Source organism: Paroedura picta, chromosome 14 (genome assembly GCF_049243985.1).
Source record: "Paroedura picta isolate Pp20150507F chromosome 14, Ppicta_v3.0, whole genome shotgun sequence".
NCBI classification, from domain to species: Eukaryota; Metazoa; Chordata; class Lepidosauria; order Squamata; family Gekkonidae; genus Paroedura; species Paroedura picta.
Genome location: NC_135382.1, coordinates 10906013 through 10931419, shown reverse-complemented (window position 1 = coordinate 10931419; position 25407 = coordinate 10906013). Strand labels below are relative to the sequence as shown.

The 25407-nt window shown below is 51.7% G+C and overlaps 1 protein-coding gene across 1 annotated transcript; it reads left to right on the top strand.

Annotated features, from left to right (window-relative positions):
• The first annotated feature begins 668 nt into the window (after window positions 1–668).
• Window positions 669–15194, top strand: HBEGF (heparin binding EGF like growth factor). The gene is made up of 6 exons (XM_077310385.1): window positions 669–848; window positions 1435–1599; window positions 7692–7863; window positions 10783–10938; window positions 12539–12630; window positions 14613–15194. Exons 1-5 carry the CDS (start codon window positions 806–808, stop codon window positions 12609–12611), a joined length of 609 nt encoding a protein of 202 aa, XP_077166500.1. The 5' UTR covers window positions 669–805; the 3' UTR covers window positions 12612–12630; window positions 14613–15194.
• Window positions 15195–25407: the final 10213 nt, after the last annotated feature.

Sequence of the window (25407 nt, the reverse complement as noted above, 5' to 3'; positions counted from 1 at the left end):
CCAGCACCCTGTCTCAAATTCTTAAAGTGCTTTTAAAAAAAATTGGTTTTGCTTTATTACCTGATCCAAGCTGAAAAATTCCTGAGATTTGGGGATGGAAGATGGGCTGGGTGGGGAACACAGTGGGGGTACAACCAACATCATGGAGGCCACCCTCCAGAGTCCAGAGCATCCCTTTTATCCAGGGGACCTTTCCGGGGTGAGCTGGAATTCCGGGGGTCTGCAGGTGATCCCACCATCTGGAGGGTGGGCCACTTCGCACCCTTATTTCACACTCCATGAATTAAACACACTCGATCATGTGCCGAGGGGTTTTTTTATTAGCCATCGGCAGAGACGGGTGACAGGCGTCTCGAGCAAGTGAGTCAAGCGGCAAGAGCTGGCGAAGGGCCCGCCAGGCACACAGCCCCGCCTTCCCGTGCGCGGGGGAGCCAGCGACGAGACTGGAGGCCTGGGAAGGCGGCGGCAGCAGGAGCCCGGCAAGGAGCCACCCCCGACGGCCGTTCGCCCGTCCAGCGAGGGAGCTCCGCCGGCGCTCCACCCCCTGCCGCTCCCGAGGGCCTCCGGCGGGCGCGCCCCGGAATGGGGGCGAGGCGGCGGCGCTGACGAGGCGCGCCTGGCCCGCCCCCTCGAGGCTGTAGCTGCGCCGCCGCGCCGCCCGGGCAGTCGCCGCCAGAGCGCACGTGGAGGGGCTCGGCGCGCCAGGGCAGGCTGGGCTGGGCAGGGCAAGGCAGGGCAGCAGCGGCTCCCAGGCGGCGACAGATCAGCGGGGCGGCGGCGGCGGCGGGTGCGCCGAGCGAGCGCCATGAAGGGGCTCTCGCTGGCCGGGAACGCGCTGCTGGCGGCAGGTGAGAGGCGCTGGCGGCGCGGAGGGCAGGCGGGCGGGAAGGCTTGGCTCTTCCGTTGGCTCCGGGCTCCCCGGAGCCACTCCGAGCGACGCTCCTCGGCTGCTTCGCCACTGCCAAATTTAGCCCTTCGGACAGCCGGGGCCGAGCCGGGCCGAGGAGGGGGTCGCGACCGGGGCCGGGCGGGACGACGCGGCGAGGCAATGTCCCGCTGCCGAGGACGGACTGCGGCCGGACTCGTTTGGCGTCGGCGCGTCCCAGGCGCGGCTCAGAGAAGGGCGCGGGTCCCTGGAAGAGCTGCGCGGGGAGGGGCGGCCGGACGGGGGTCCTGCGCGGGCCCCGGGGTGCTTGCGCACCTGTGAACGCGGCTCTTGAGGCCGTACCCCTCTGGACTTGCCCGTATCAACCTGGGGGAACATGACACAGTTGGGGGAGGCTTGGCCTGTTTGTGCGTCCCTGCGCGCGCCCCTTGGGTGCTTTCCGCTCGACGGGGGTCTGACATAGCCCCCCCCCGCCCATTCCCCGGTCTCGGATGCCGCCGCCGCGGGAGAAAGAGCGCTCATGGCCCCCTTTCCCTCCGCCCCTGCAGCTTGCTTGGCGCTGGTGGACGGCGAAGAGCTCGGACTCCTCGGAAAGGCCGGCGGCGAAGATGTGGCGGCTTCCCAGCTCCTCCCGGGATTGGAGGGTTCGGAGCGCGAAGGAGAGCGAGGCGTCGCTGTGTCCTCCGGGGATATCCTCCGTGGACTCCCGCGAGGTAGGTCTGCAGGCGCCGTCCAAGCAGAGCAGCAGAGCTCCGCGTGGCTCTCTAGAAAACGGCTCCCTTGGGCTGGGGCCGGGAAAGGGCCCCGAGTCCAGACCCAGGAGGCGGCTCGGCTGGGGATCCGGACAATCAGCGGCCCTGTGCACGATGCTTTCTGGCCCTGATCCAGGGGGGAGTCGTGTCCATTGAGAGTGGCGCCTTTGAGCTCCAGGGGGGGAGGGGGGATTCTCTCCTCCCAAAGGCAAGACCAGTTCAGCAGTGTGAGCAACTGCCAACTAGGGAAGAAACTTTTTTTTTTTTAATGAATGGGAAGAACAGGTTGAAGTTTTTGAAGTGTTTGAGCCAGTGTGGTCTAGTGGCTAGCGTCTCAGGCAAGGACCTTAGAAACTCTGTTTCCAAAGTTGTTTGAGAGACCTCTGGCCAGTCGCACACTCTCAGCCTAATCTACCTTGCAGGGGTGTTGTGAGGACATAATGGAGGGCAGAAGAATGATGTAAGCTGCTGGGAGCAGGGGAAGGCAGGGTATGAAATGAAACCAATTTAGGCTTTCTTTAATGTGATGTGTAAATATGCTCATCTTAGCATGGTGGTACAGCACCCATTTTACATGTGCAAGGTCTCCAGCCCAATTTCTGGTGTTTAAAAGATCTGAGGACCCAGGAAAATCAGAGTCCCTGGAGAACCTGTGCCATTTGAAGCAAGCAGTATGGGGCTGAAGGTGCAGGTGTGAAGGGCTTCCTGTAGCATCCAGCTCATTGCAAGCGCTTCTTCTAGAGCAGGGGTAGTCCACCTGTGGTCCTCCAGATGTTCATGGACTACAATTCCCATGAGCCCCTGCCAGCAAACGCCATGAACATCTGGAGGGCCGCAGGTGGACTACCTCTTTGATAGGCTAAAATCCCAGCAAAAGTGGTTCAGAGAAGCATAGCTTCCGTCCCTCGTGGACTAACCAGACCTCTGAGTTGTGTGGCAGGGCCATCCGTTTTCTACCATTCATTTAGGCACGCATGCCTCTTGATTTGGGTGACCGTTGCTTCCAAGGAAGCGTGCTTAGGATGAGGCGGTTACGCAAGCATGCTTTGGGAGCATGAAACTGTCTTGGGATCATTGCACAGCCTGTTGCTGGAGGGCTGACAAGTGCGTTAAGGAAAGGCCGGGGGTGTGAGATGAGATTACAGGTGGGTACCGCAGTCCTGGCTCCGTCAAAGTCCTGAGAGTTGAGTCACAGTCATTTTGTCCTTTTTCTCTTGTGTATGCGAGCCAGTTAGTGGGAACAAAACTTTGCAGGGGGGGAAGGGGGGAGGGTGCCAGGCTGGAATGTCCCCACGGAATTTCTTGCCGCCTTTGCTTTCCATCCCGGCGTGTTCCTGCTTTCCGTCTCTGTAGTTCCTGCTTTCTATTTTCTGACCTGGCTTCTGTCTGGGAGGGGCCCCTCCCTCCTGCCCCCCTGCTTTGAGCCTGTTGTGCATTCTCAGCCTCCCACAGAGAGTCCTAACGCTGTGTGCATGTTCTCCAGTGAAGTGCAACGGTTTTCCCTTCCGCCAGCTCCAGGTTTTCAAGGCAACATTGCAAAGCCAGGGAGCTGCTGGGTCAGAAATGGGGCTTTCGGGGGAGGCTGTCCTGACACTTTGGGAGCCTGTCTTTCCTACCTGCTCCCCTTGATCTTGGGAAATAGGGCCAGATTGGAGTAACTTTCTGCCTCTTGCTGCCCTGTCGGAGATATGTCGCCCCTTGTGACCGACTGGATGTTTTGGTATCTTCCTGGTCTATCAGCATTCCTGCGGAGCCTCACACTCTCCTTCCAAGGATCCGCAGGGCCACCAGCTTCGGCATTTCCTTCGTCCCTCCACCCTTCCTTTGCACCAACATCCTCCTGTCGAAACTGGAGAGCCTTGCAACAGTATTTAGAGAGGCACCTGAGCAAGAGAGACCTGGGGGGGGGGGGTGTTCAGCATAGCTTGCTCCAAGGGCTGGGTGAGGGTGCGCATGCGTGAAGCTTCAGGTGACCACTGCCCTGTGCCGATTCCCCCGGGGGCGCATAGGTCCGTCCAAACGGAAGTATTAATTTCCCAATCCGTAGGTGTGGGTGGGCTGGCAGAGGGGATCCGCAGATGACTCACTCTGTCCCCCGCCTACCTGGGGCAGCTCCTCTTACTCGCTCCGGCTGGCTTAGTCACTGGGGCCGAAGTTATGTGCCGTCCGGGGGTGTCTGGCTGGGTTACCGTTTCATCCTCCTGGCCTATTTGAGCCCTGGGTCCCTCGTGTGTGTTCTTCCTGGACTGGATCCCAGGGCGACAGGTATTGGGTTCCCCTGCGTGGGAGAAACTCGCTGTCGGCTGGTGAGAGCACCCATATCAAGATCCGGGTTTTATTTTCCAAGCTCTGGCCTTCTCCCCAGCCCCCCACCCCCGGCCTGGGCTGCCTGCCCAGCAAGCGCAGAGGTTGTGGGCTCTCCTTCTGTGGAGGTCTTTAAGCAGAGGCTAGACAGCTTTTTGACAATGAGGCTGAGTCTGTGGATTCCGGAGGGTGAGAAGGGGTGAACCAGCACTCGGCTCTCAGGGCCCTTTCTTGCATGCGCTGGGGAATGCCAGTTGCCACTTAGGGGTCAGGAAGGAATGTCCCTTCAGGCCAGATGTTTTCAGAGATCCTGGGGGTTTTCTGACTTCCTCTGGGCATAGGTTACTGGGGGAATACGGGGAGGCAGTTGTGAAATTCCTGCATTCTGCAGGGGGTGGACTAGATGACCCTTGAGAACCCTTCCAGCTGTTATGTTTCCCTCCATGACAGGAACTGGTGGGAGGGCTCAGTAGAAACCCCCCCCCTTCGTAGGGTAGAAAACCCTTTGTTCTGGCGCCACATCCGCACACTTCCTGGCTTCATTGTTCTCCAATCTTTGCCTTTTGTCTGCTTACAGTTTATTTTTTTGGCTCTCTGCAGTTTTTCTCTCCTTGGCTTCCAGCTTCCCCCATGCTCCTCCCAGATTTTCCATTTAGGGTGAGATATTTGGTTGGCTGCATGGCATCACCATTCATCTCTGGAAGGACTGATGGGCACTTGTGGAGGTGGGACTTAATACCGTTGGGTGGTCCTACATGAGCTGAGCACCAGTTTTGGCCACTGTTTCTGTAGCTCATCTGCTAATGTTTTGTTGTGTCTTTGCAACTGTTTCTGTCCTTCACCTGGCTTGTTTGCAACTCCAGCTGCTGTGCCAGTTTTGGACAGGGGTAGGGGTGGAGCATGCTTAATTTCCCAGGGGAGTGGGGGAAGAATCCCTGGGCTGTTAATTTGGCTTCTTCCTCCTTGTGGTGTAGTGGCCTCTAATCTGGAGAACTGGGTCTAATTCCCCACTCCGCCACATGCTGCCAGCTGGGTGACCTCGGGCTAGTCACAGTTCTGTTAGAGCTGTTCTCACAGAGCAGTTCGGTCAGGGTTCTCTCAGCCCCACCTACCTCACAGGGCTTCTGTTATGGGGAGAGGAAGGGAAGGTGATTGTAAGCCGCTTTGAGTCTCCTTCACGTAGGTAAAAGCAGGGCATAAAACCTCACTTTTGTTGAGCAGATTGGAGCAGGAACTGCAGCCCCCACCCGCAACAAATTGGCATGGGGCTTCTGGAGTGTTCCTTTATCAGTTGGTCCAATCTCTGGTTAGAATAGGCAAGAAGAAGAAGATGAGACAAGCTGATGAGGCTCTACAACGAGAAAGGAAGGCCTGTGCTTCCTCCTTTGCATGGAACGTGACCTTGTTGCATTGTTCTTGAGAAGGCCTGGGAGAGGGAGAGGCACCGATTCGCTCCAAGGATGTGCTGAATCTTGGTGCAGAACTATTTGTGGAGGACTGGGGAATTATAAATTGCCTCCTGGCTCTGTCTTGTCTTAACCTTTGCTGCACCAGGAAAAAAAACAAAACCTCCCCATTTACGCATCATTCAGGGGTCGAGGTGGTTGAACCTCTCTGTGTCGAAATGGTGCAGAGCTGCAGTCCCCTGGTCCCTCTGCCTGTACAACGTGCATTCGCTTGAATGCATAATGCACGGGTCTCCCGCACGGCACCCGTGAGCACCCACTGATACGTATCCCGGTACCTGAAAATTTTTTTTTCAGGAGTTCGGCCACCCCTGATGTTGAGGCATTTTGGACAGGAGAAGGAAGGGACTCTTTGTTCTTCCTCTTCCAGATGCTTTTCTGCCGAAACCCTTTTCCTTTCTCTCTGCTTTTCACTTGCAAGATTTCAGATTTCTGGAGAACGAATGCTGGTCAGGATCATCACAGAGGGAAAAGCCGCTAGCCAGGAAGGAGATATTTCAGGAGGAGCCAGGGTTACACACCCGTCTCCTTTGATTTATTTTTATTTATTTGTAATTACATTTCTGTCCTGCCATTTTGGGGCAGGTTACATCATGCGACAATAACAATACAGTAAAAAACATACGATAAATATTGTTTAAAATTATATTCAACAGTTAAACTAGCAGTTCACAGCTGTTAGTATTTATGCAGAGCTGATTCTCTGGCAGGTCTCCATCAAGGGAGGGACTGGGGGAGGGAGGACATACTAGCAGGGGAGGTCCATGGTGTTTAAATTTTTTTTTATGTGTGCTTGTGCTAGCCTCAACTGTAAGCCTGGTGAAGAGCCACAGCTTACAGCCCCAGCGGAACTGCGCTAGTTCCATCAGGGCCTTGATGTTTTCCAAGAGCTTGTTCCACCAGGCAGGGGCCTGCTTGAGGTCAGCCATACTTCCTTGGGGCTGGGGATCACAAGTCGATCAGCTGTAACCAATGGAAGCGTTCTCTGGGGGACTTATACAGCTAGGAGGTCCCTCAGACACTCAGGTCCCAGACTGCAAATGGCCTTGAAGGTTAACACCAAAACCAGTCTTCAGGCTGCTGCCTGGCAGCGGCAAAGGACTCCTGGCTGCACTGCTGCGGCCCTGTTGAGCCTTGAGTCAGAGGTCAGGGGAACCGCAGGAGAATTCCTTTGCGGAGGAGCATTTCCCCTCTTTGGCTTTGGGGCAATGCTGCTGGGAACGCCAGACACCGAGGATCTGATTGGGATCTTGTGCTTTGTGGATGCCAGCCTGTACAGAAGCAGACCCCTGGGGCCTGCAATGCTCCATGGAGATCTTCCTTTTCATTAGTTGGTGTGCAAATTGCCAGCACCTCCGGAGAGAAGTAGCAAGCCAAGGCCAGGCACGTTCACGGCAGTGACAGTGAGGAGACCTCCTTCCTGGTCTCTTCATTGACCTCTGGCAGCCGGCTGCAGTGGAAGCCACCTGGGGGAAAGGGGCAGGTCTGGTTTGCCACTTCTCTCACTGGCTGCCGCATCAGAGAACCACCAGATGTCCTGTTCTACATGAAATGTTACAGAGTGGGACATGCATACCGAGGGTCAGGAAGGCAGGCTGTGAAAGTTCAAGAGATCCCAGTGTAAAGCCATCAGTAGGTGGGAAGAAGAAGAGCAAGGCTTTGATACCTTACTTTTTATTGCCTGAAGGAGTCTCAGAGTGGGTTGCAAACAGCTTTCCCTTCTTCTCCCCACAATAGACTTCCCGTGAGGCAGGTGTGTCTGAGAGTGCTCTGAGAGAACTGTTCTGGAAGGAACAGCTCTAAGAGAATGCCGAGGTCATCCACCTGGCTGCATGTGGAGGAGCGGGAAATCAAACCCGGTTCTCCAGATTAGAGGCTGCCGCTCTTTAAGCACTACGCCATGCTGAGGCCCTGGTCTCCGACTTGCTTCACCACCTGGGTGCTCGTGGGTCCTTTTTGCAGTTAGGATTTTGATGTTTCTATACTGATTGCATGAAGCCACCTTATGCTGAACCAGACCTTCGGCTAGTCTCCTCTCCTCTGTCTGTCAAATAGTAAATAAATCTTTATTTTTCTAACCTGCCCTTCCTTCCCATGGGGCTCAGTTGGGTAACATCAATTCTGAAGCTACATCAGGGGGTTCTTGGATCCTCTGCTTCTCTCTTTCTCACCCCACTAACTAGGGGCCAGGCTCCCAAAGGGCATCTGGAATGCCTGAAAGCAGGTTCATTAGTATTCCGCTATCTAACGGCCGTATTTGTTGCTTTCCTCCTTTCCCCACAGTGGCTTTCCTGTCCAATCCACAAGAACCGGTGACGGCCAAGAAAGAAGGGAAAGGGAAGAAAAGGAAGAAGGGGAAAGGGAAGAAAAGAGACCCCTGCTTGCGAAAATACAAGGATTATTGTATCCACGGAGATTGCAAATACATCAAGGCACTAAAAGCGCCGTCCTGCGTGTAAGTTACAGAGTATCTGATGGGGAGATGATGGGGGGGGGAATCTTTCTTTTTCCTTTTCATTTTTTTTTCCACATGGGGCTGGCACTGGTAGCGCCAAACTTGCTGTTCGATGGGAGGAAGGGCTGCATGGCTGTTTGCCATTTTCAGGCTTAGAAGTTCCCTTTGGTTTTTGGAAGGAGGGAGGTCACAGTCCAAAGAAAATCAGACCAAGACCTACAAAAACGTGGGATGTTTTATCAGGGGGAGCTGGCATCTGGTTGTTTGCGGTTCTTGTAGGACATTGGAGTGACTCTCAGACCTCCGAGTGAAATATATGAAATTACAGAAGAGCGTTAAAAGCTTCAACCCAAGAACTGGGAATTGGGGAAGGAGGGGAACTGATTGGATTATTGCCACTGATGATATCCAGGACAAGGTTCCACGGCTGCTTCTGACACTGAAGAGCTGGTGTAATGTCAGGGTAGGAATCAGGTCAAGGAGACCCAAGTTCAAGTCCCTATCCCATTATGATGCTCATGGGATTACTTGGGGTAGCCACTCCCTGACAGGCTCACCAGCTAACCAGGGATGTTGTGAGGACAGAGTTAGGGGGAGAACCGTGTCCTTCATTCTGAATTCCTTGAAGAAAGGGTGGGCTAAAAAATTACACTCATTTGGTGAACCTGCTATATGGTGAGACCTCTGGATTTTTTTCAAGGTGGTAGCTCAGCAGTGTGGGGCAGTGATGCTCTGTGTTCTTGGTGCTTAGGGGGCTATGGTTGAGTGGAGTTCTGGAGTGCTGGCCCCGCTGGTGGACCTCCTGATGGCACCTTGGTTTTGGCCCCTGTGTTTGACACAGAGTGTTGGACTGGGTGGGCCATTGGCTTGATTCAACATGACTTCCCTTCCGTTCTTATGTCTGGGGCAGTGGTGCTCTTTATTCTTGGTGCATGAGGAGCCACAGTGGGAGGGCTTCTGGAGTTCTGGTCCCACGGGTGGACCTCTTGGGTTTTGGCCACTGCATGACACAGAGTGCTGGACTGGATGGGCCACTGGCCTGACCCAACATGGCTTTCTGTATGTTCTTATGTAAAATGCAGCATCCCTGCAACAGAAGGCTGCCTTACTCTGTTGGTTGAGGTGGATCTGAAGGGTATTCCTCAACTAGTGGACTAGAGCAGAAGAAAGGACCTGGGTCTTTATGTTCTAAAGCAGGTCACAAAAGCCACGTGGTCCAATTTGTTCATGGTTATTCTTTGCAAATGATGGGATGCTGCTTTTCCATGTCCCTTCTGTGAGCCACACAAATGCCCCCTGAAGTCTGACAGGGGATGAGCATCTGAAGTCTGCTTCGTCCTGGGCAGAGGTCTGCCGCATCTGTGCACATGAGTGAGAGAGTCCAGGCCCACCATGGCAAACGACAAGGAGTCGCTTTTCTCACTGGGAGGACAGAACACCCGCCTTCCTCTGCTTGTTTCGGAAGCGAGGGCCCTGTGGATGATGGTGCTTGGTCTCTTTGGCCTCCCAGAGAAGTCTCCAACAAGCTGAGCATTGGTCCTGCCAGAGCCAACCACTGCCCTCTGGGACAGTGCCGCTAGGATAGGTCTGTGGGCATGGTGTCAGCTGGTTCGCTGAGGTTGCTCAGATCGGGATGGTGATGGGCATTTGCACTGTCACCCAGCATGCTCTGGCTTCTGTGTAACCGGAACATGGAAACTGGAGGGCGACACAGATGGGTGGAATGTGGTGCTTTCAGTGGAGCTCTTTGGAAGCATGAGACGCTCAGGTGAAGGTGTTTGGAGCAGGCCTCTTTCCTGTCTGAGCCATGGGTCTTGGAAGTCTGTTTACCTCGCTGTTCTAACTCACCTCTGGGGGGATTTGGCCCCTGCAGCTATTCTTGCCACGCGTGTATGGCGGTCTGGGCATGTAACGGCTCAGAAGTTCCAAGGCAGGAGAGCAGAGATCCGTATTCTCCAGGGTGAAAAGGAGGGAAACCCTGAGTCACCTGTGGCCATTTCTTGGCATGGAAGCCAGTGACTTTTGCTGGGTCTTTTGTAGTCACAAAAGTAATACGTCCGGCCTTGCTGGGACCCGTAATCTCCACAGCTCTTCTGCGTTCTGTGTCTTTTGTTCCTGTTGCTGCTTGGAGAACCAGGTCCTCTAATCACAACCGGTCAGAAAGACCCCTCAGAAAGAGAGTGGTGCTCAGTGAAGGCTGACCTCTGCCCAGCACATGAGCCAGTGGGGTGCTGTGGTTAAAGAGTGGCAGCTTCTAATCTGGAGAGCTGGGTTTGATTCCCCATTCCTCCATGTGCAGCCACCTTGAGCCAGTCACAGCCCTCTCAGAGCAGTTCTCTCAGAACTCTTTCAGCTCCACCTGCCTCACGGGTTCTGCTGTGGGGGGAGGAAGGGAAGGCCGTTGTCAACCACGTTAAGGCACATGAGGCCAGTTAAGTGACTTTGGGCCAGTCACGGTTCTCTCAGAGCTCTCTCAACCTCACCTGCCTCATGAGGGGCCTGTTATGGTGCAAGCCAGCATGGTGTCATGGCTAACAGCAGTGGACTCTAATCTGAAGAACTGGGTTCAATTCCCTCTCCTCCACAGCCAGCCAGTTACAATTCTATCAGAGCTCTCTCACTCTCACCTATCTCACAGGGTGTTTGTTGTGGGGAGGGGAAGGGGAAGGAGATTGTAAGCCACGCTGGGACTCCTTCAGGCATGAAAAGCGGAATATAAAGAACCAGCTGTTCTTGTCCTGGTGCCAAGGTGGGACAGTTCTTCTTGGTGTCAAATAGGGATGACAATTATCCTCTTCCTGGGCAAAGGTATCCCGTGTATTCAGCAGAGTGTTGAGGGGCCAATGGCACTGGTTCAGGAAAGTATGACTTGACTGTGAGTTTTGGGGTTTAAGCCTTGTTTTATGTCCCTGCCTGCAGGTGCCAGCAGGGGTACCAAGGAGAGCGCTGCCATGCCCTCAGTCTCCCGGTAGAGAACCCCTACCGCAGCTACGACCACACAACCGTCTTGGCCGTCACAGCAGTGGTCCTGTCATCCTTGTGCCTTATCATCATCGGCGTGTTGCTGATGCTCAGGTAAGAGACCCGGCGAACTGAAAGGTGTCCAGCGGCAAGGCTGCTGGCATTTGGGGGCATAGATGCTGCCCACAAGGTGTCTGTTGTGGGGAGAGGAAGGGAGGGCAATTGTAAGTCACTTTGCAACTTGTAGGGTGGAGAAAAGAGAGGCACAAAAGCCAACTCTTCTTCTTGAGAGCCAGCGTGGTGCTGTGGTTTAGAGTAGCTGCCTCTAATCCGGAGAACTGGGTTTCATTCTCCAGTCCTCCTCAATAGGAAGCTCGCTAGGTGAGATCGTAGGTAGGTGGGTAGATGGATGGATGGATGAATAGATGGATAGATACTTATGGCCAAAGTCCTTTACAAAGGAAGGGAAGATTATTTTAAGCCCCTCTGGGACTGCTTTGGACTGCTTTGGATAGTAAGAGGCGAGATACAAGAAGCCAGCTTTTCTTCTCCTTCCTATGAGAACTCCTCCCCTCCCCTGCCCAGTGTACTTTGGTTTCCTGCTTATTTTCATCCCATTACTGTTCTTCCGAGGGCCTTGCAGTGGTGTATGTATTATGCCCCAAAGGTATCCCATCCTGGCAGGTCACAGGGCCAGATTCTCTTATCCGTAGTAGAACAGAGTCCTGCTCCTCTCAGCCCTTCTCTCAAACTTGTCCCCGGTAGACTTCACCACACAGCTTCTTGAGAATGTCTTGGCTTCTGTTTGCTGACCTCAGCTGAGAGTGGTTGTTATTATTGTTGTTGGATTTATTGCCAACCACTTCCAGACAGCCAGGCTCATGGCGGGTTACATACAAAGTTCAGAACAATAATTAAAACCCCATTAAAACTCCATAATATTACACAAAAATATTGGAATCAGCGACTGTTCCCATAACCATATGGAGATTTATAGTGCTCTTTACAACCCTAGCCAACCTCCTAGTGACCCCTGGATTTGGATCCTTCCAGTAAGCATTGTGCAGTCCGGGTACTGAGGTGGATAGATGGGTCGTCTGAGCCAATCCGTTGAGCTCTATAGAATTTGCCCCCAGTTCTGTGCATTGTCCCATGTCTGGTTCTCAGAAGGACCATAGGGGAGAAGTGGGTGTCCTTTTGATTCATTTGCAATGGCCAATCCTTGCTGCTGGCTTTGGAGAGCTCTTCCAGACTGTTTCTGCAAATGGTTGTAGCAACTCAGGACCAGGCAAGCCTGTTCAGTGAGCAAGGAACAAAATTTAGGATTGGGCGCTTCGGCGTCCAAAGTGGCCGTTCGCACTCAAAGCAGCCAGCGTCTAGTTTTAGGTGGCGGAGAACCGGTACTTGTGTGCTCAGTGCGTAGTTTCTGATTCTTGGGTCTGGGGATCTGGATGGGAACAGCAGCTGTGGCCCACTTGAGTGATTATATTTGCAGCCCGCCCTTTCTCTATACACTCAGGGTCGGTTACATCAACAACAAGACACAATAAATTGATTAAAAGTACCAACGTTGTAGCCTACAATAAATAATTAAAATCTTAACAGCCAAAACAATTCTGCCCTCCGACTTTAACAGCTGACCGTTCTGCCTCTTGCACGTAAGGGAGAGATCGATCCGTAGCTTGGACCCTTCCTTACCTTTTGGCTTTTCCAGGTGTCACAAGCAAGGAGTCTATGATGTCGAAAATGAAGAGAAGGTTAAGCTGGGGATCACCGTCAACCACTAATGCACCCTGGGACTGCAAGGTAACCCTCCAAGATGTGTGGTGGGGGCAGGGCGGGGGTTTGTGGCCAGAAGAGATGACTGCGGCCTTACCTTGACTGATCCTGTGGTGGACAGGCATGAAGTCGGAAATGTTGAGGCCATCCTTGGTGGGAGCTTGGCACTCTCTCCGTGACTCCCAGTGGGATTATGCAGAGTAAGGCAGTGCAGCCAAGTGACAGGAGGCATCCAACAAGCAGCGCCAGGTTAGAAGCAGCACACCAAAAAGGCTCAGACAAGCTGGGCCAAATTAACGCAAAACAGTAGAATTGTGGAAGTAGAAATAATGCGGCCAGAGCAACAGAATAGGTCGTGTAGACAAGTTGATAATCCTGTTCCCAACATTCCAATACTCTACAGCAGCAGTAGTCAACCTGTGGTCCTCCAGATGTCCATGGACTACAATTCCCATGAGCCCCTGCCAGCATTTGCTGGCAGGGGCTCATGGGAATTGTAGTCCATGGACATCTGGAGGACCACAGGTTGACTACCCCTGTTCTAGAGGGTGAAAGCCCACAAGGAGGGGCAGGATTAGCAGTTTCCTCTTGTTTGCTGCCCCTCACGAACATCTGGAGGACCACAGGTTGATTACCCCTGCTCTACAGCAGCCTTTCTCAATTTTTTTACTGTTGGGAACTCCCTGAAACATTCTTCAGGCTTTGAGAAACCCCAGAAGTGGCGCAATCATGCAGAAGATGGTTGGGGAACATCGCTGTGGACATGCCCACACGGGGACCCTCCCCTTTCCACCCCCTCCACGCCCATCATTGGCCATTTTGAGGGGGTATGTGTGGATCAACATGACCATATATGGTCATAGCACCCAATAAATGTTCAATACATTTTTAAAATATATGAAAAATTAATTCACTCCCACCCATTTGGGAAACTCTTCCAGGGTCGTCAAGAAACCCCAGGGTTTCACAAAGCTCTGGTTGAGAAGGCCTGCTCCACAACCTAATTTTCCCTTAGCCACAAATATTCTCTTTCTTGCTGCCTCTGAGAGACTGCTGTGCCCTCCTGGAGCTGACCACTTTTTCTTTTCACAGAGACTCTCTCTATGGGGTGTGGTTTGCTGCCCCTCCACTTTGGCTCAGGGCCCTGTTGCGACCCCACCTCCCTCCTCGTGGTTGCCCTCTCCTGCTGAGTCATTTCCCATTTACGCTGTGGCTAAAAAAAGATTTTTTCCACTTAGAATCATAGAGTTGGAAGGGTCATCTAGTCCAACCCCCTGCACAATGCAGGAACTCACACCTCCTACAAACCTTTTCCTGGAAGCGGTTTCAGCCTTAATTTCCCTCCCTTGGAGGCTGCAGAGCATAGCTGTGGCCCAGGAAACAGTATATCCCCGTCTCCCTCAGTTCCACCCCTCACCCTTGTCAAGCTGGGCAACAAACTAGGGCAGGGGTTGTCAAACTGTGGCCCTCCAGATGTCCATGGACTACAATTCCCAGGAGCCCCCTGCCAGCATTCGCGAATGCTGGCAGGGGGCTCCTGGGAATTGTAGTCCATGGACATCTGGAGGGCCGCAGTTTGACTACCCCTGAACTAGGGAGTCCTCAACCATTTCCGCAAGAAGCGGAGCCAACCACAAAATGGCTGCCGCAGCTTCCTTTCAGTCGCACAGGGAAGATCCCTGTGGCTGCTGCAGCCAAAGGAATGATTGGGGGGGGGTGGAGTGGGGGATGCCCACAGCCAGTCAGATGGTCCATCAGAAACCGTGCCCAGGCAACGGCACCATCTGGTCCCACTCCCCTTTCTAAAATCACTTGGCGGGCGCTGGGGGAACTTAGTGGGCACTATGGCACCCATGGGCAACGCAGCAGGATGCCGGCTTTATGCTGTCAACAGACCCCTGTTTGTTTCCCCAGCTCCCAACTGGCACATCTTCTGCCTCCTGAATTACGACTCTTGGGTTGAGTGACTGCCTTGTGTTGACCCTGCCTCTTTTTCTGCTGTGTTTTAGGATGCGAGAGCAGCTCTGCCTTCACAACCCAGTGGATAAACCTTTTTCTAGGACACATTTCAAAGCCAGAGGGGGAGTTTGCATGAGTAGAAGAGTGCGTCCCTCCCAAGAGGGGAGAAATTGGACCCGATCATTGCTCCTTTGAAGAAAGAAAACTGCCTCTCCACGTTGGGAGAACTGGCCAAGGAGAGAGAGAGAGAGAGACCGGCAGACAGACATTACTCTGCAGTGGGCTTGTCCCTGAAATGTGAAGCCACAGCGTAAAATGACGAGTCAGGCCTTGCCTTAACTGACATTGGAAAAGTAGTCTTCGCAAACAGGCCGTGAACTGGGAAACTGGGATTCCTTCAGACCCACCCACTGAGGACTTAACTGTGAAAGACTGCTGAAGAAATCTAACTTTGGAACTTTTGAATTAAAAGGAGGGGGGGGGAGAGACTATTTAACAAGACGTTGCATTTTAAATTATATATTTATTTTAGATACTTTGTACATATTATTATTTATTTAGGGCTTGATCCTGTTGTCCCCATAGTTGGAGGCGGCCGGCAGGAGGCTTTTGCAGTGTAATACTCTAATAAAGAACTCTTTGTTATACATGTTCACTTGCGGAAACATGATTTGAAATGGTAGGAAGGAAACACCGTTTGTAATGCAAAATTCTGACATTTATTTACTCCCTTTCTACTCTTCACAGGCACTTGAGGTCTTTGCTTAGATCTCTTTTGAGTGTGTTTGGATTTGTGCATTAATAACCATGGCTCTCTTGCTCTAATCTTCTAAATATATGTCCGCTCTATGTAGACTGAATAAGTTATGGGCCCAGTATAGCAGGCAGAAAGACTCTTATGGGATCATTTCCCTGGCATGCTTGTTTTCTAGGCAAAGGAAAGGATCTTCAGTGGGGAATCATTCTGTTTTGAAACACCTCCAGCATCCCATTGCATCCATTCACTTCAGAGTGAATACTCCGTCTGTACACATCTGGGTTGCTTGAAGCCAGGGAAGGTGACCTGTGTATGCTGAGAAGCCATTCCATGATCTGTGACCCACAAATTGGGATATGACCCAGCTTGGCTGTGCCACAAAGGAAAAACCTGTGCCTGACCTGGCCCCCTTCAGGCTTACAGACAGGGGCTCCTGTCCCAGAATACGTCCATGTGGGAAAGTCCCTGCATGTAGAATAGCAGCATGCCTAACTGAAATCCAGTTTTCTGCATGTAGAGTTGTGGATGTGTGTGGGAAAGAGCATTTACTCTAAGGAGCTCTTCCCAACAGTCGGAAAGAGATCTTGGGCTGTGGGTCCCCACTTGTGGGCAGCAACATCCCTGAGTCCAAAAATGCTGTGTGTGTGTGTGTAAAAGTCACACAGTTCACTTCCACAGATGTTAACTTCTACCTGAAAAAGGAAAGCACACAGGTACAGCAAAACTGTTTTCTCTCTTTGGTGTGTCTTCAGATTCTAGTTGCATTTGTTAGCTGCGTGTGTACGTCTAAGATACCTGCTTTTATATGCAGGTGGCTGGTTCATGGGGAAGTCACAATAAGATATGGCTAAAAGAAGGCTGTTTTCATACCCTGTTTTTCACTACCCGAAGGCATCTCAAAGCAGCCTACAAACACCCTGTGAGGTAGGTTGGGCTGAGAGAGCTCTGTGAGAACAGCTCTGACAGGACTGTGACTAGTCCAAGGTCGCCCAGCTGGATGCATGAGGAGGAGCAGGGAATCAAACCTGGATCACCAGATTAGAGGCTGCTGCTATTAATCATGACACCAAGCTAACTCTCAAAAAGTGTCTTGAGCCATGTTGCTCCAAATCAAAATCCTCAAACAAGGCATCATCCAAGGAATAACCTTTTATTTAGGTAAAAAGTAACGGTAAAGGTATCCCTTGTGCAAGCACCGAGTCATGATTGACCCTTGGGGTGATGTTCTCTAGCGTTTTATTTGGATACTTTTATTTGGATCCACCCAAAAGGATGATAATCAGTGCACATGCTATTCATGTGCTTCAGAACTCATCAGCCACATGTGTGTGGTGGTTAAAGTGTTAGACTAGGACCTGGTAACCCCCAGTTTGAATACCCACTCTCAATGAAGTTCACTGGTGAACTAACCTATCTTGGCAGTGTTGTTGTGAAAATTGGAGAGGAGAACGATATAAGCTTCATTGGGGAGAAAGGTGAGATTTATAATTATATAAAGTAAAATAATTTTTGAAAATCTGTCTGCAAAATAAAGGGTGGGGGTGGGGGTGGGGGTGGGGGTGGGACGACGTGTTTCAAGGCATGAATTTAAGCCCTGGGCTCTCTTCGCAGGATTAGAGGACAGATTTCCCTGATTGGGGAAAGGAGAGCAGTTTACTCTGCCATTGTCTCTCAAAGACGGTTCTGTTTCTGATATATCTGTTCACTCAGGAAAGTCATTCAGAACTGGAAAATAAGAAAACGCCAGGCTGGTCAAGGACCCAGGCAGGGAGGACTGGGGGATGCATGACCAGACTTATTTGGTTGATTTATGCCACCTTAGAAATAAAATAGACATTTATCTTTCATGCCTTGTGAGATGGTATCTATGGGCCAGGATTGGGTCAGTGTAAGAATGTAAGAACCTTTGTAGCTTTAGGGGGGGGGGGCTAGACCATTATGCAGAGGAGAAGTTCGTTGGTGGCTTTTCTGCTTGCTATCAAGTCACAGCTGACTTAATGGCAACCCCGAGGTCAGAGATGGCCAAACTGTAGCTCTCCAGATGTCCATGGACTACAATTACCATAAGCCCCTGCCAGCATACTCCTGGTGATTGTAGTCCATGGACATCTGGAGAGCCACAGTTCACCCACCCCTGCTTAGGGTTCGTCAGCAAGAGACATTCAGAGTCTGCCCCTGTATCACGGCCTTGCTACCCTTGGGTGCCTCCCATCCAGATACCGGCTTGGGACGACCCTTCTTAGCTTCCAAGACCTGATGAGATCAGTCTAGCGTGGGCTCAGTGGCTTCTAGCCCTGACGAATTAAGAGATCTTCCATATGTGGAGGCAGCGAACATTAGTGATGAGAGAAGGCATCAGGGTAGGATCAGGTTTGTAGTGATCCTGGAGAAGCGATGCTGTATTATTTGTTCCCTTCTGGATTTCATAGTGCTTCCATGGGAGGGATCATTGAAAAGAAAGGCAGAAATGGGCGGCATAACTATCATCTTATCATTTTCATTTCTTAGAAGAGCTGCAGGCCTTGTCAGAACTCTCTCAGTTCCGCAGGGCCTGCAAGACAGAGCTCTTCCGCCAGGCGTTTAGTTGAGGAAGAGCGCGACAAGTGCCAGGGAAATTAGGCCCCCCCCCCAAGGTTGCCATGCTCAGGTACTCGATCACGAACTACCCCAAAGCGTGTCCATCCTCAGCTGCTCCAACCTCTCATTCCATAGCATTAGAGGGCTGGATGCATTAATTGTTATCGCCATCTTGGGACTGTGTAATATTAAGATGTGTTATTGGGGTGCTGTTTTTATTAATTGTGATTTTATTGTTTTATTGTATATGTTGTGAACTGCCATGAGGCAGAATTTCTGAGAATGGCAGTATATAAATGAAATTATAAATAGACGATTTTTATACTGCACACCCATATGGCTCAGGGCAGTTTAGGAGTGGTTAGGGTGGCTAAGAGTGCGGACTTCTAATCTGGCAAGCCGGGTTCGATTCTACATTCCCCCACAGGCAGCCAGCTGGATGACCTTGGGCTTGCCACGGTGCTGATAAAGCTATTCTGACCGAGCAGTGATATCAGGGCTCTCTCAGCCTCACCCACCTCACAGGGTGTCTGTTGTGGAGTGAGGAAAGGGAAGGCGAATGTAAGCCACTTTGAAACTCTGGATAGAGAAAAGCAGCATATAAGAACCAACTCTTCTTCTTCTTCTTCTTCTTCTTCTTCTATGTCGCAGGGTATTGCATAGAACATCCTAGGCATATAGCACAGTCAGAACTTAACACATTAACAGCAGTTACAAGGGTGGTTCTAAGATTAACCGAATTACAATAGGTTTGGTTAAACAATAGTGTAACAGGAACAGAACCCCCCAGGGAGGTCCGGTTGGCTCATGTTGGGGAGGGGGTGTCTGGGGGGGGGGGAACCAGTGGATGTTGTTAGGTCAGTCAGCCTCAAGCAAATGCCTGGTGCCTATGACCTGCAAGGGGGATTTAGTATGGGGTGAGCCAGGAAAGCTTGACCAAGGAACCGTCTAAGTTTTTAAATGTGTCAAGAAAATGACATACCATAGGGCAGGGGTAGTCAACCTGTGGTCCTCCAGATGTCCATGGACTACAATTCCCATGTGCCCCTGCCAGCCCTCCAGATGTCCATGGGACTACAATTCCCATGAGTCCCCTGCCAGGAGAGAAGGGAAACTGGTACGGAGGATGCTTCTGGGTGTGGGGAGTCGGTCAGCAGCCAGCCATTTCCGGAGCAGGACTGGACCGGTCTCTTCACCTGTGGGGCGGTTTCCTGATGGGCTGCTACCCTGGAGGAACAATGGAGGCCAGACACTTCAACACCCGCAGTGGTGATGCTGATGCTACTGCTCTACGGGCCGCTTTAAGGTCCCAATCCACCCTGTGCAACCTCAAGGTGCTTTTGTTGTTCCCTCACCTTCTGTCTTCTATTTGTTCTTGGTTCCACCACCTGTTTTACGATTTTTCCTGCCACCCCCTGTCCCTGATGGGGCTTTGGCTCTTGACAGTTTAAACTGCGGGCCTCTTGCTGCTCTCTCAAGGTGTCGCTGGGCTCCAACCTGAACCGTTCCACCCACAGTTTGTCACACCTCTCTCCACAGACGCCTGTTTCTTTTTCGGAGCCTCTTAAGCCTTTCCGTGCCCTTCATTCAACCCTTCCGCTGCTGAGTCTCCCCGGCCTTCCCCTGCGGAGACCTCCGGCTCCTTCAGTAGCCCCTGCACATTCCTCCTTGAATGGCCGGCTGACGTCACGCGTGGAGCCAACGGAGAGCCCTTTGGAAGCCATCTGGCATTTTCCTGTTAATGGTGGGCCGTGGGTGGTTCACAATGGCTCACAGGCTGAGTAAGAGGGTGTGAAGCCTTCCCCTGTTTCAGGCCAGCCGACTGTGACAATAGCCAGTGTTTGCAAGCCAAGACTTTTTCATTAGCCTGTGGGAAATTAAGATAATGATCTCAGTCCCCAGCCAGCAGGACTGAATCCCTGGCACTGTTCTCGGGGAATAATTGCCAGGAGTAGCAGAGAGCCTGAAGAGATTGCTGCTGTTCTGTCCCCTGCGGATGGAGAGAGGGAAATGGGTCTGCCCTTGCTTGTATCTGCAGTGATGGGGCTAACTGAAAGAGTTTGATCTGGGAGAGCCCAACGCAGAGATGTCACCATTCAAATGACCCTGTTTGCAGAGTGATCTTGCCAGCCTGCATTTCTCAGATACCTTATCAATTGAGAAGAAGACTTGGTTTTTACACTTTTCTCTACCCTAAGAACTCTCAGAGCAGCTTAGAATTGCCTTCCTTTCCTTTCCCCCCCAAATAGGCATCCTGTGGAACGGGCAAGGTGGAGAGAATTTATAGAGAACTGTGCCTGGCCCAAGGCCACCCAGTGTCACAAAAGGGCTTACAATTGCCTTCCTCTTCCCACAACAGGCCCCTTGTGAGGCCGGTGGGGCTAAAAGAAGGTCGCCCAGCAGGCCTCCTGTGTCTCAGAGACCGTTCACGCACTGGGGACTTCACTGCCCCAGCTCCCATGCAGGAGCAAAATTGGGGGCGGATGAGGCACACTGGGCCAAATGCTCCCCCGTGTGGGTGCAGGAAGAAGTGGGGCAACTTGCCACGACTAAAACTCCAGCCTGCAGCCCAACATGAAACCTCCAGTAAACGGTCAGAGGGGCTTACAATTGCCTTCCCTTCCTCTCCTCACAACAGGCACCTTGTGAAGCAAGTGGGACTGAGAGAGCTCTGAGAGAACTAAGACTGGCCCTAGGTCACCTGGCAGGCCTCATGTATCTCAAAGGGATTGACAGTCACCATCCCTTCCCCTCCCTACAACAGGCATCTGGACTTTTTATGTGTGAGGCAGGTGGGACTGAGAGAGTTCTGAGAGAACTGGGGCTGGCCTAGGATTGACCAGCCCTGTATCTCAAAAGGGCTTACAACTGCCTTCCGTTCCTCTCCCCACAACAGGGAGCTTGTGAGGCAGGTGGGGCAGAGAGAGTTCTGAGATAGTTCCAGGTGACTGGCTCAAGGTCGCCCATCAGACTTCACGTGGAAGAAGAACAGAGAATCGAACCTAGTTCTCCAGATCAGAGACCACCCCTCTTAACCATTACACCACCCTGGCTCCAGTTTCAGAGTGTCTGCAATAGAGGAGTTATATATAAATTTGATAGCCCCTTGCAGGGCAACAAACATGGCAAGGTGTAAGCGTTCAAGAGTCTAAACCAGGGGTGGCCAGACTGTGGCTCTCCAGATGTCCATGCACTACAATTCCTAAGAGCCCCTCTTCTTGTTTCTGATGAAGGGAGCTCTGACTTGCACCTTGAAACTCTTGCTGACCTGTAAGGGGCTCCAGGGCTGATTCTGCACTTACTCTGTTTTTTTCTGCTGTGGATCCTGCTGAATTCAGATCAGTTTGAACTCGGGTCTTACTCTATTCCCCCACCCCACCCCAAACCGAAACGGAAAGTGTTCTGCACTTGATTGGGGAAGCTCAGAATGGGGAGGGGTGCCAATTGCAGCAGCAGTCTCTTTCTTTTCTTGAACAGGAGTGGGGGAAAGGATTGGAGACAGCAGAGGAGAGAGAAATAACAAGAGGCAAATCTCTGCTGAGAGAAGTTAGGGCTTCTGAAGCGCAGTCACTTTAAGGCAAGCCTTGCAACCGGGAACCAGGATGTCTTTGAATTGACACCCTGGCCAATCAGGGAAGACTGCTTTACTCTGAGGCACGGAGCAGTGAGTTAATTCAAAAAAAGCAAAAATCTGCCCATTTAACTCATGGTGGTTTTTGAAATATCGAGGCTTATATCCACTCCAGGATATTGCGGGGGAAAGGTAGGGTCACCATGAATCAATCATGCATGTTGCAGAGGGAAAATATAAAGCATCCAAAATCAAAATGGAAATTTAATTTAGTGTAGACTGCAGGGATTTAGTCAATCTGGGAGTGGGTAAAAAGCCCCATGCAGACAACACCCTGGACTCCTGTCCAGCTTATCAGCCAAGCATTCTTCTCGGGTTTAGTATGTCAAACATGAAATGGCATGTGCTCAATCCATATTGAGGCTGACGAGGGAGGCTTTGACAGCATGTGCATAAAAGTTCTTGCATCTCAATGGGACTTTTGTTGGGTGCTGTGAAACTGCGCAAACTATGAGCCCTTCCGCTTTCTTGCGGCATGCATGGGAGTCCTTGAATAGGCACCTTTGATTCAATTCTCATCATGTACTGTGAGGTCTGTGAACTGTCCTCCCCCCACCCCCACCCCTGCCCCCACCTCAAATTATTTTAGTTGACTGCTGTCCTCCTTCCAGGGCTCCGATGGTCTCTTGGGTGGGATTGTTCTGGCAGAGCGAAAGTCCCTGGGCCAAAGCAGGGAACTTCAGCTCCCAAGCAGCCAGTTTCTCCAGGGGAAGTAGTTGTCTGGCGATCATTTGTAATGGCGAGAGAACTCCAGTTGCTCCCTGGGGGTTGGCAGTCCTAGTCACCAACTCCATGTTGGGAACTTCTTGGACATCTGGGGGTGGAGGCTGGAGACAGGAGGGATCCTGGATGAGAGTCAGTGCCCTAGATTCCACCACCATTTTCTCCAGGGCAACTAATCTTTGTAACCTGCATATCAGTCGCAACTGAAGATCTTCAGGCTAGGGATGCCAGCCCCCAGGAAGGACCTGGGGATCCCCTGGAAATCTCCAGGTGAGAGAGATCAGTTACCTTGGAGAAAATGGCTGCTTTGGAGGCTGTGCTCCATAGCAGTAAATTCCACTGAGGTCCCTCTCTGTCCCAAATCCCACCCTCTCTCCTGGCTCCACCCCCAAAGTCTCCAGGTATTTCCCAGCCCAGAGTTGGCAACCCTACTTCAGGGCCCTCCTGTTTGTTTGCAACGCTAGTTGGTGGGGAAGAAAAATTTCAGACTCAGAGGAACCTTTCCCCCAAATCTTTGCATGAACGCTCCAAAGCGCTGAACAGATTCTGAATTGATTGGGAAAAGAATCCCCCTTTTCTCAGAGGCCCAGCAAGTCTGACCTTTGGGCCTCGGACTGTACATGCAACTCAAGAGAGAGGTTGATGGGCTGGTCGGTCACCCAGGTGTCCTCCCAGGCAACTCTTAGGGAGTCCAGCCAGTAAGGGGGCAGCCAGGGAGCAGGAGGCAGCAGTATGGGAGTGGCCTGTCAGTCAGTCAGTCAGTCAGTCAGTCAAATGTATTGCTTATAGCCAAAGACCATTGCACACATACAATGGGCGTGGCCAGAGACCGCCGCTCCAACCCTCGGCTCCTGCACTGCCGCTCCAAGCCTGCAATAGCCGGGGGGGGGGGGGGCTTGCTGCTAGGGGCAGTGGCAATCTGAAGGCAGAGGCCTACCTCCATGTTAGTCTACCTCCTTGGAGCCGCCCCAGGTCCACTGCAGAGGAAGTTGCTTTGTCTGCAGCCTGCCTGAGGTTCCTTTGGAAGAAGGAGAGGAGCACTTGGAGGTTTGCATCTGGTGACCAGAACAAGTTACTTGCTGACAGGTTTTGACTCCCAAGGGGGAGAATGGGGCATTCAGTAGCCATTTGGCTGAATGGTTTTTGTCCCAATTCAGCAACACGCTCTTGCGAAAATAGATTCAGGCAGGTCGCCACGTTGGTTTGAAGCAGTAGAACAAAGTTTGAGTCCAGGGGCAAATTGACGACCAGCTAAGTTTTATTTGAGGTGGCACTAGGAGTTCATTCCAGCTGTTTATTGTGGCCCCAAAAAAGGAAAAAATAATCTGTCCAATGGCTTAATCAAAATTCAAGAGTCTCTGTTATCTCTTTATTATTATAATTTCCACCTGGACTCCGCCAAAACGGTCTCTGGATTATTTTTTCCGTTTTCAGTCCTTTCGTCAGTGGCAAAAATGAGTCCTCCACAAAGTAGTATTAATACATTCAATATATTCACTCAATGTGATCTGTCGTATTGTTAATCTACTTGAAATATAATTAGGCGAAAAATGAGCTCCTGGTACAAAGAGGCAAAAACTGCACCAAAGAAATGCACAGCCAACCCCAACTTATTTATAAAAGCACCACAATAGATCTTCCCGCCCACATGTGCTATTGGTCAGTTCCACTTTAAACTGACTGGATCCGGCCGACGGGATCTAGCCGCTCATTGCTCAGTTACTGTGCAGGCTTACAATCCTGCTTCAGACCTCAAGCTCGGTCCTCAGCAGAGCCACAGACCGAACATGAGATATCAGCTTTCGTGTGCCTGCACACGTCTTCAGATACTGACGAAATGCGCATGCACATGAAAGCGGATATCTTGAACAACACTTGGCTGTCATCATAGGTGCGCCAGGACTCAAACTTTGCGTGTAAAAGAAACAGCCTTGCAAGCTCTGCTCCAGGCAGCCCTCGGTGTGCTGCAGCATTGTCATTTAATCACACCGGACGCTATTTTCAGGCGCCCGTTAATTTTACGGCCCGAGCGAAGCTGCTGTTTGGAAAAAGGATCCGGCCTGCCAGAGCTGCAGCAATTCATGGCAGGGTGTGTGCGTGGGCGGCTCCCCAGAAGCTGGGGTGGGGGGCAGCCCAGCCAGAGCCTCGTCTCCAGTGCCAAGTTTCCTTTGGGACTCAAGTTTACCAGTGAACTGTGAGCTGCAGTTGTCTGGTTCATCTATTTTGGAGCCCAGTCGGCCAATTTCATGTTGCCTGTGAGTTCATCAGCCTCTCTTGTTCTGGCTGTTCTTGCCGCACTGTTTGGCTGCAGAAAAACCAATCCGTCCATCACGAGCTGTAGGCTGTGTCCATGCAAAGTGCTTATTTCAGTTCCATAAACGTACTTGAAGCCCTTCAGGCTCTTCAACTCCTTTGCGGTTAAGTGAGGGCTGACTGAAGCATAGCCCAGGAACGCAGATTGCTGCCTGAAATTGTGTTGACTTACAGCATGGGCTGGGCATGTGAGTATCCAGATCTGGATGAGAGAACATCCACATGGAGCCCTGGCCAGCAGGAAGCCATGTTCTGGGCCAACCCTTCCATAATAATTGGTCTTGGGGGAGAACAAGTGAGAAAGAGGCCCAGTACTTAAATCTGTCCTCTGCAAACTTCTGATAGTTGTGGCTCACCCGATATTGCTGAAGGGGGATTCAGGTGGGCAGCCATGTTGGTCTGAAGTAGCAGAACAAAGCTGGAGTCCTTGAAGATTAGTCCAGGGCTGATTCTGCACTTACTTTGTTTTTTCCATTGTGGATCCTGCGGAATTCAAATCAATTTGAACTCAGGTCCCCCCCAATTGAAACAGAAAGTGTTCTGTACTCAACTGGGAAAGCTCAGAGTGGGGAGAGGAGCCAAGCGCAGCAGGAGCCTCTTTTGTTTCTTGAATGGGGGTGGGGGGAGAGGATTGGAGACAGCAGAGGAGGAGGAATAAATCTAAGAGGCAAATCTCTGCTGAGAGAAGTGTGGGCTTCTGGAGCACAGTCACTTAAAGACAAGCCTTGCAACCGGGAACCAGAAAGTCTTTGAACTGACGCTCTGGCCAATCAGGGAAGACTGTTTTGCTACAGTGTTGGTGGCACGAGGCAGGAAGTTAATTCATAAAAAAACAGAGATCTGC

What these genes read in the sequence shown, in the direction of transcription:
- HBEGF (XM_077310385.1), top strand. Translation starts at nt 806, where the DNA reads ATGAAGGGGCTCTCGCTGGCCGGGAACGCGCTGCTGGCGGCAG. An exon ending in GAACGCGCTGCTGGCGGCAG is followed by an intron (nt 849 to 1,434) that starts GTGAGAGGCGCT and finishes CCGCCCCTGCAG; the next exon opens with CTTGCTTGGCGCTGGTGGAC. An exon ending in CCTCCGTGGACTCCCGCGAG is followed by an intron (nt 1,600 to 7,691) that starts GTAGGTCTGCAG and finishes CTTTCCCCACAG; the next exon opens with TGGCTTTCCTGTCCAATCCA.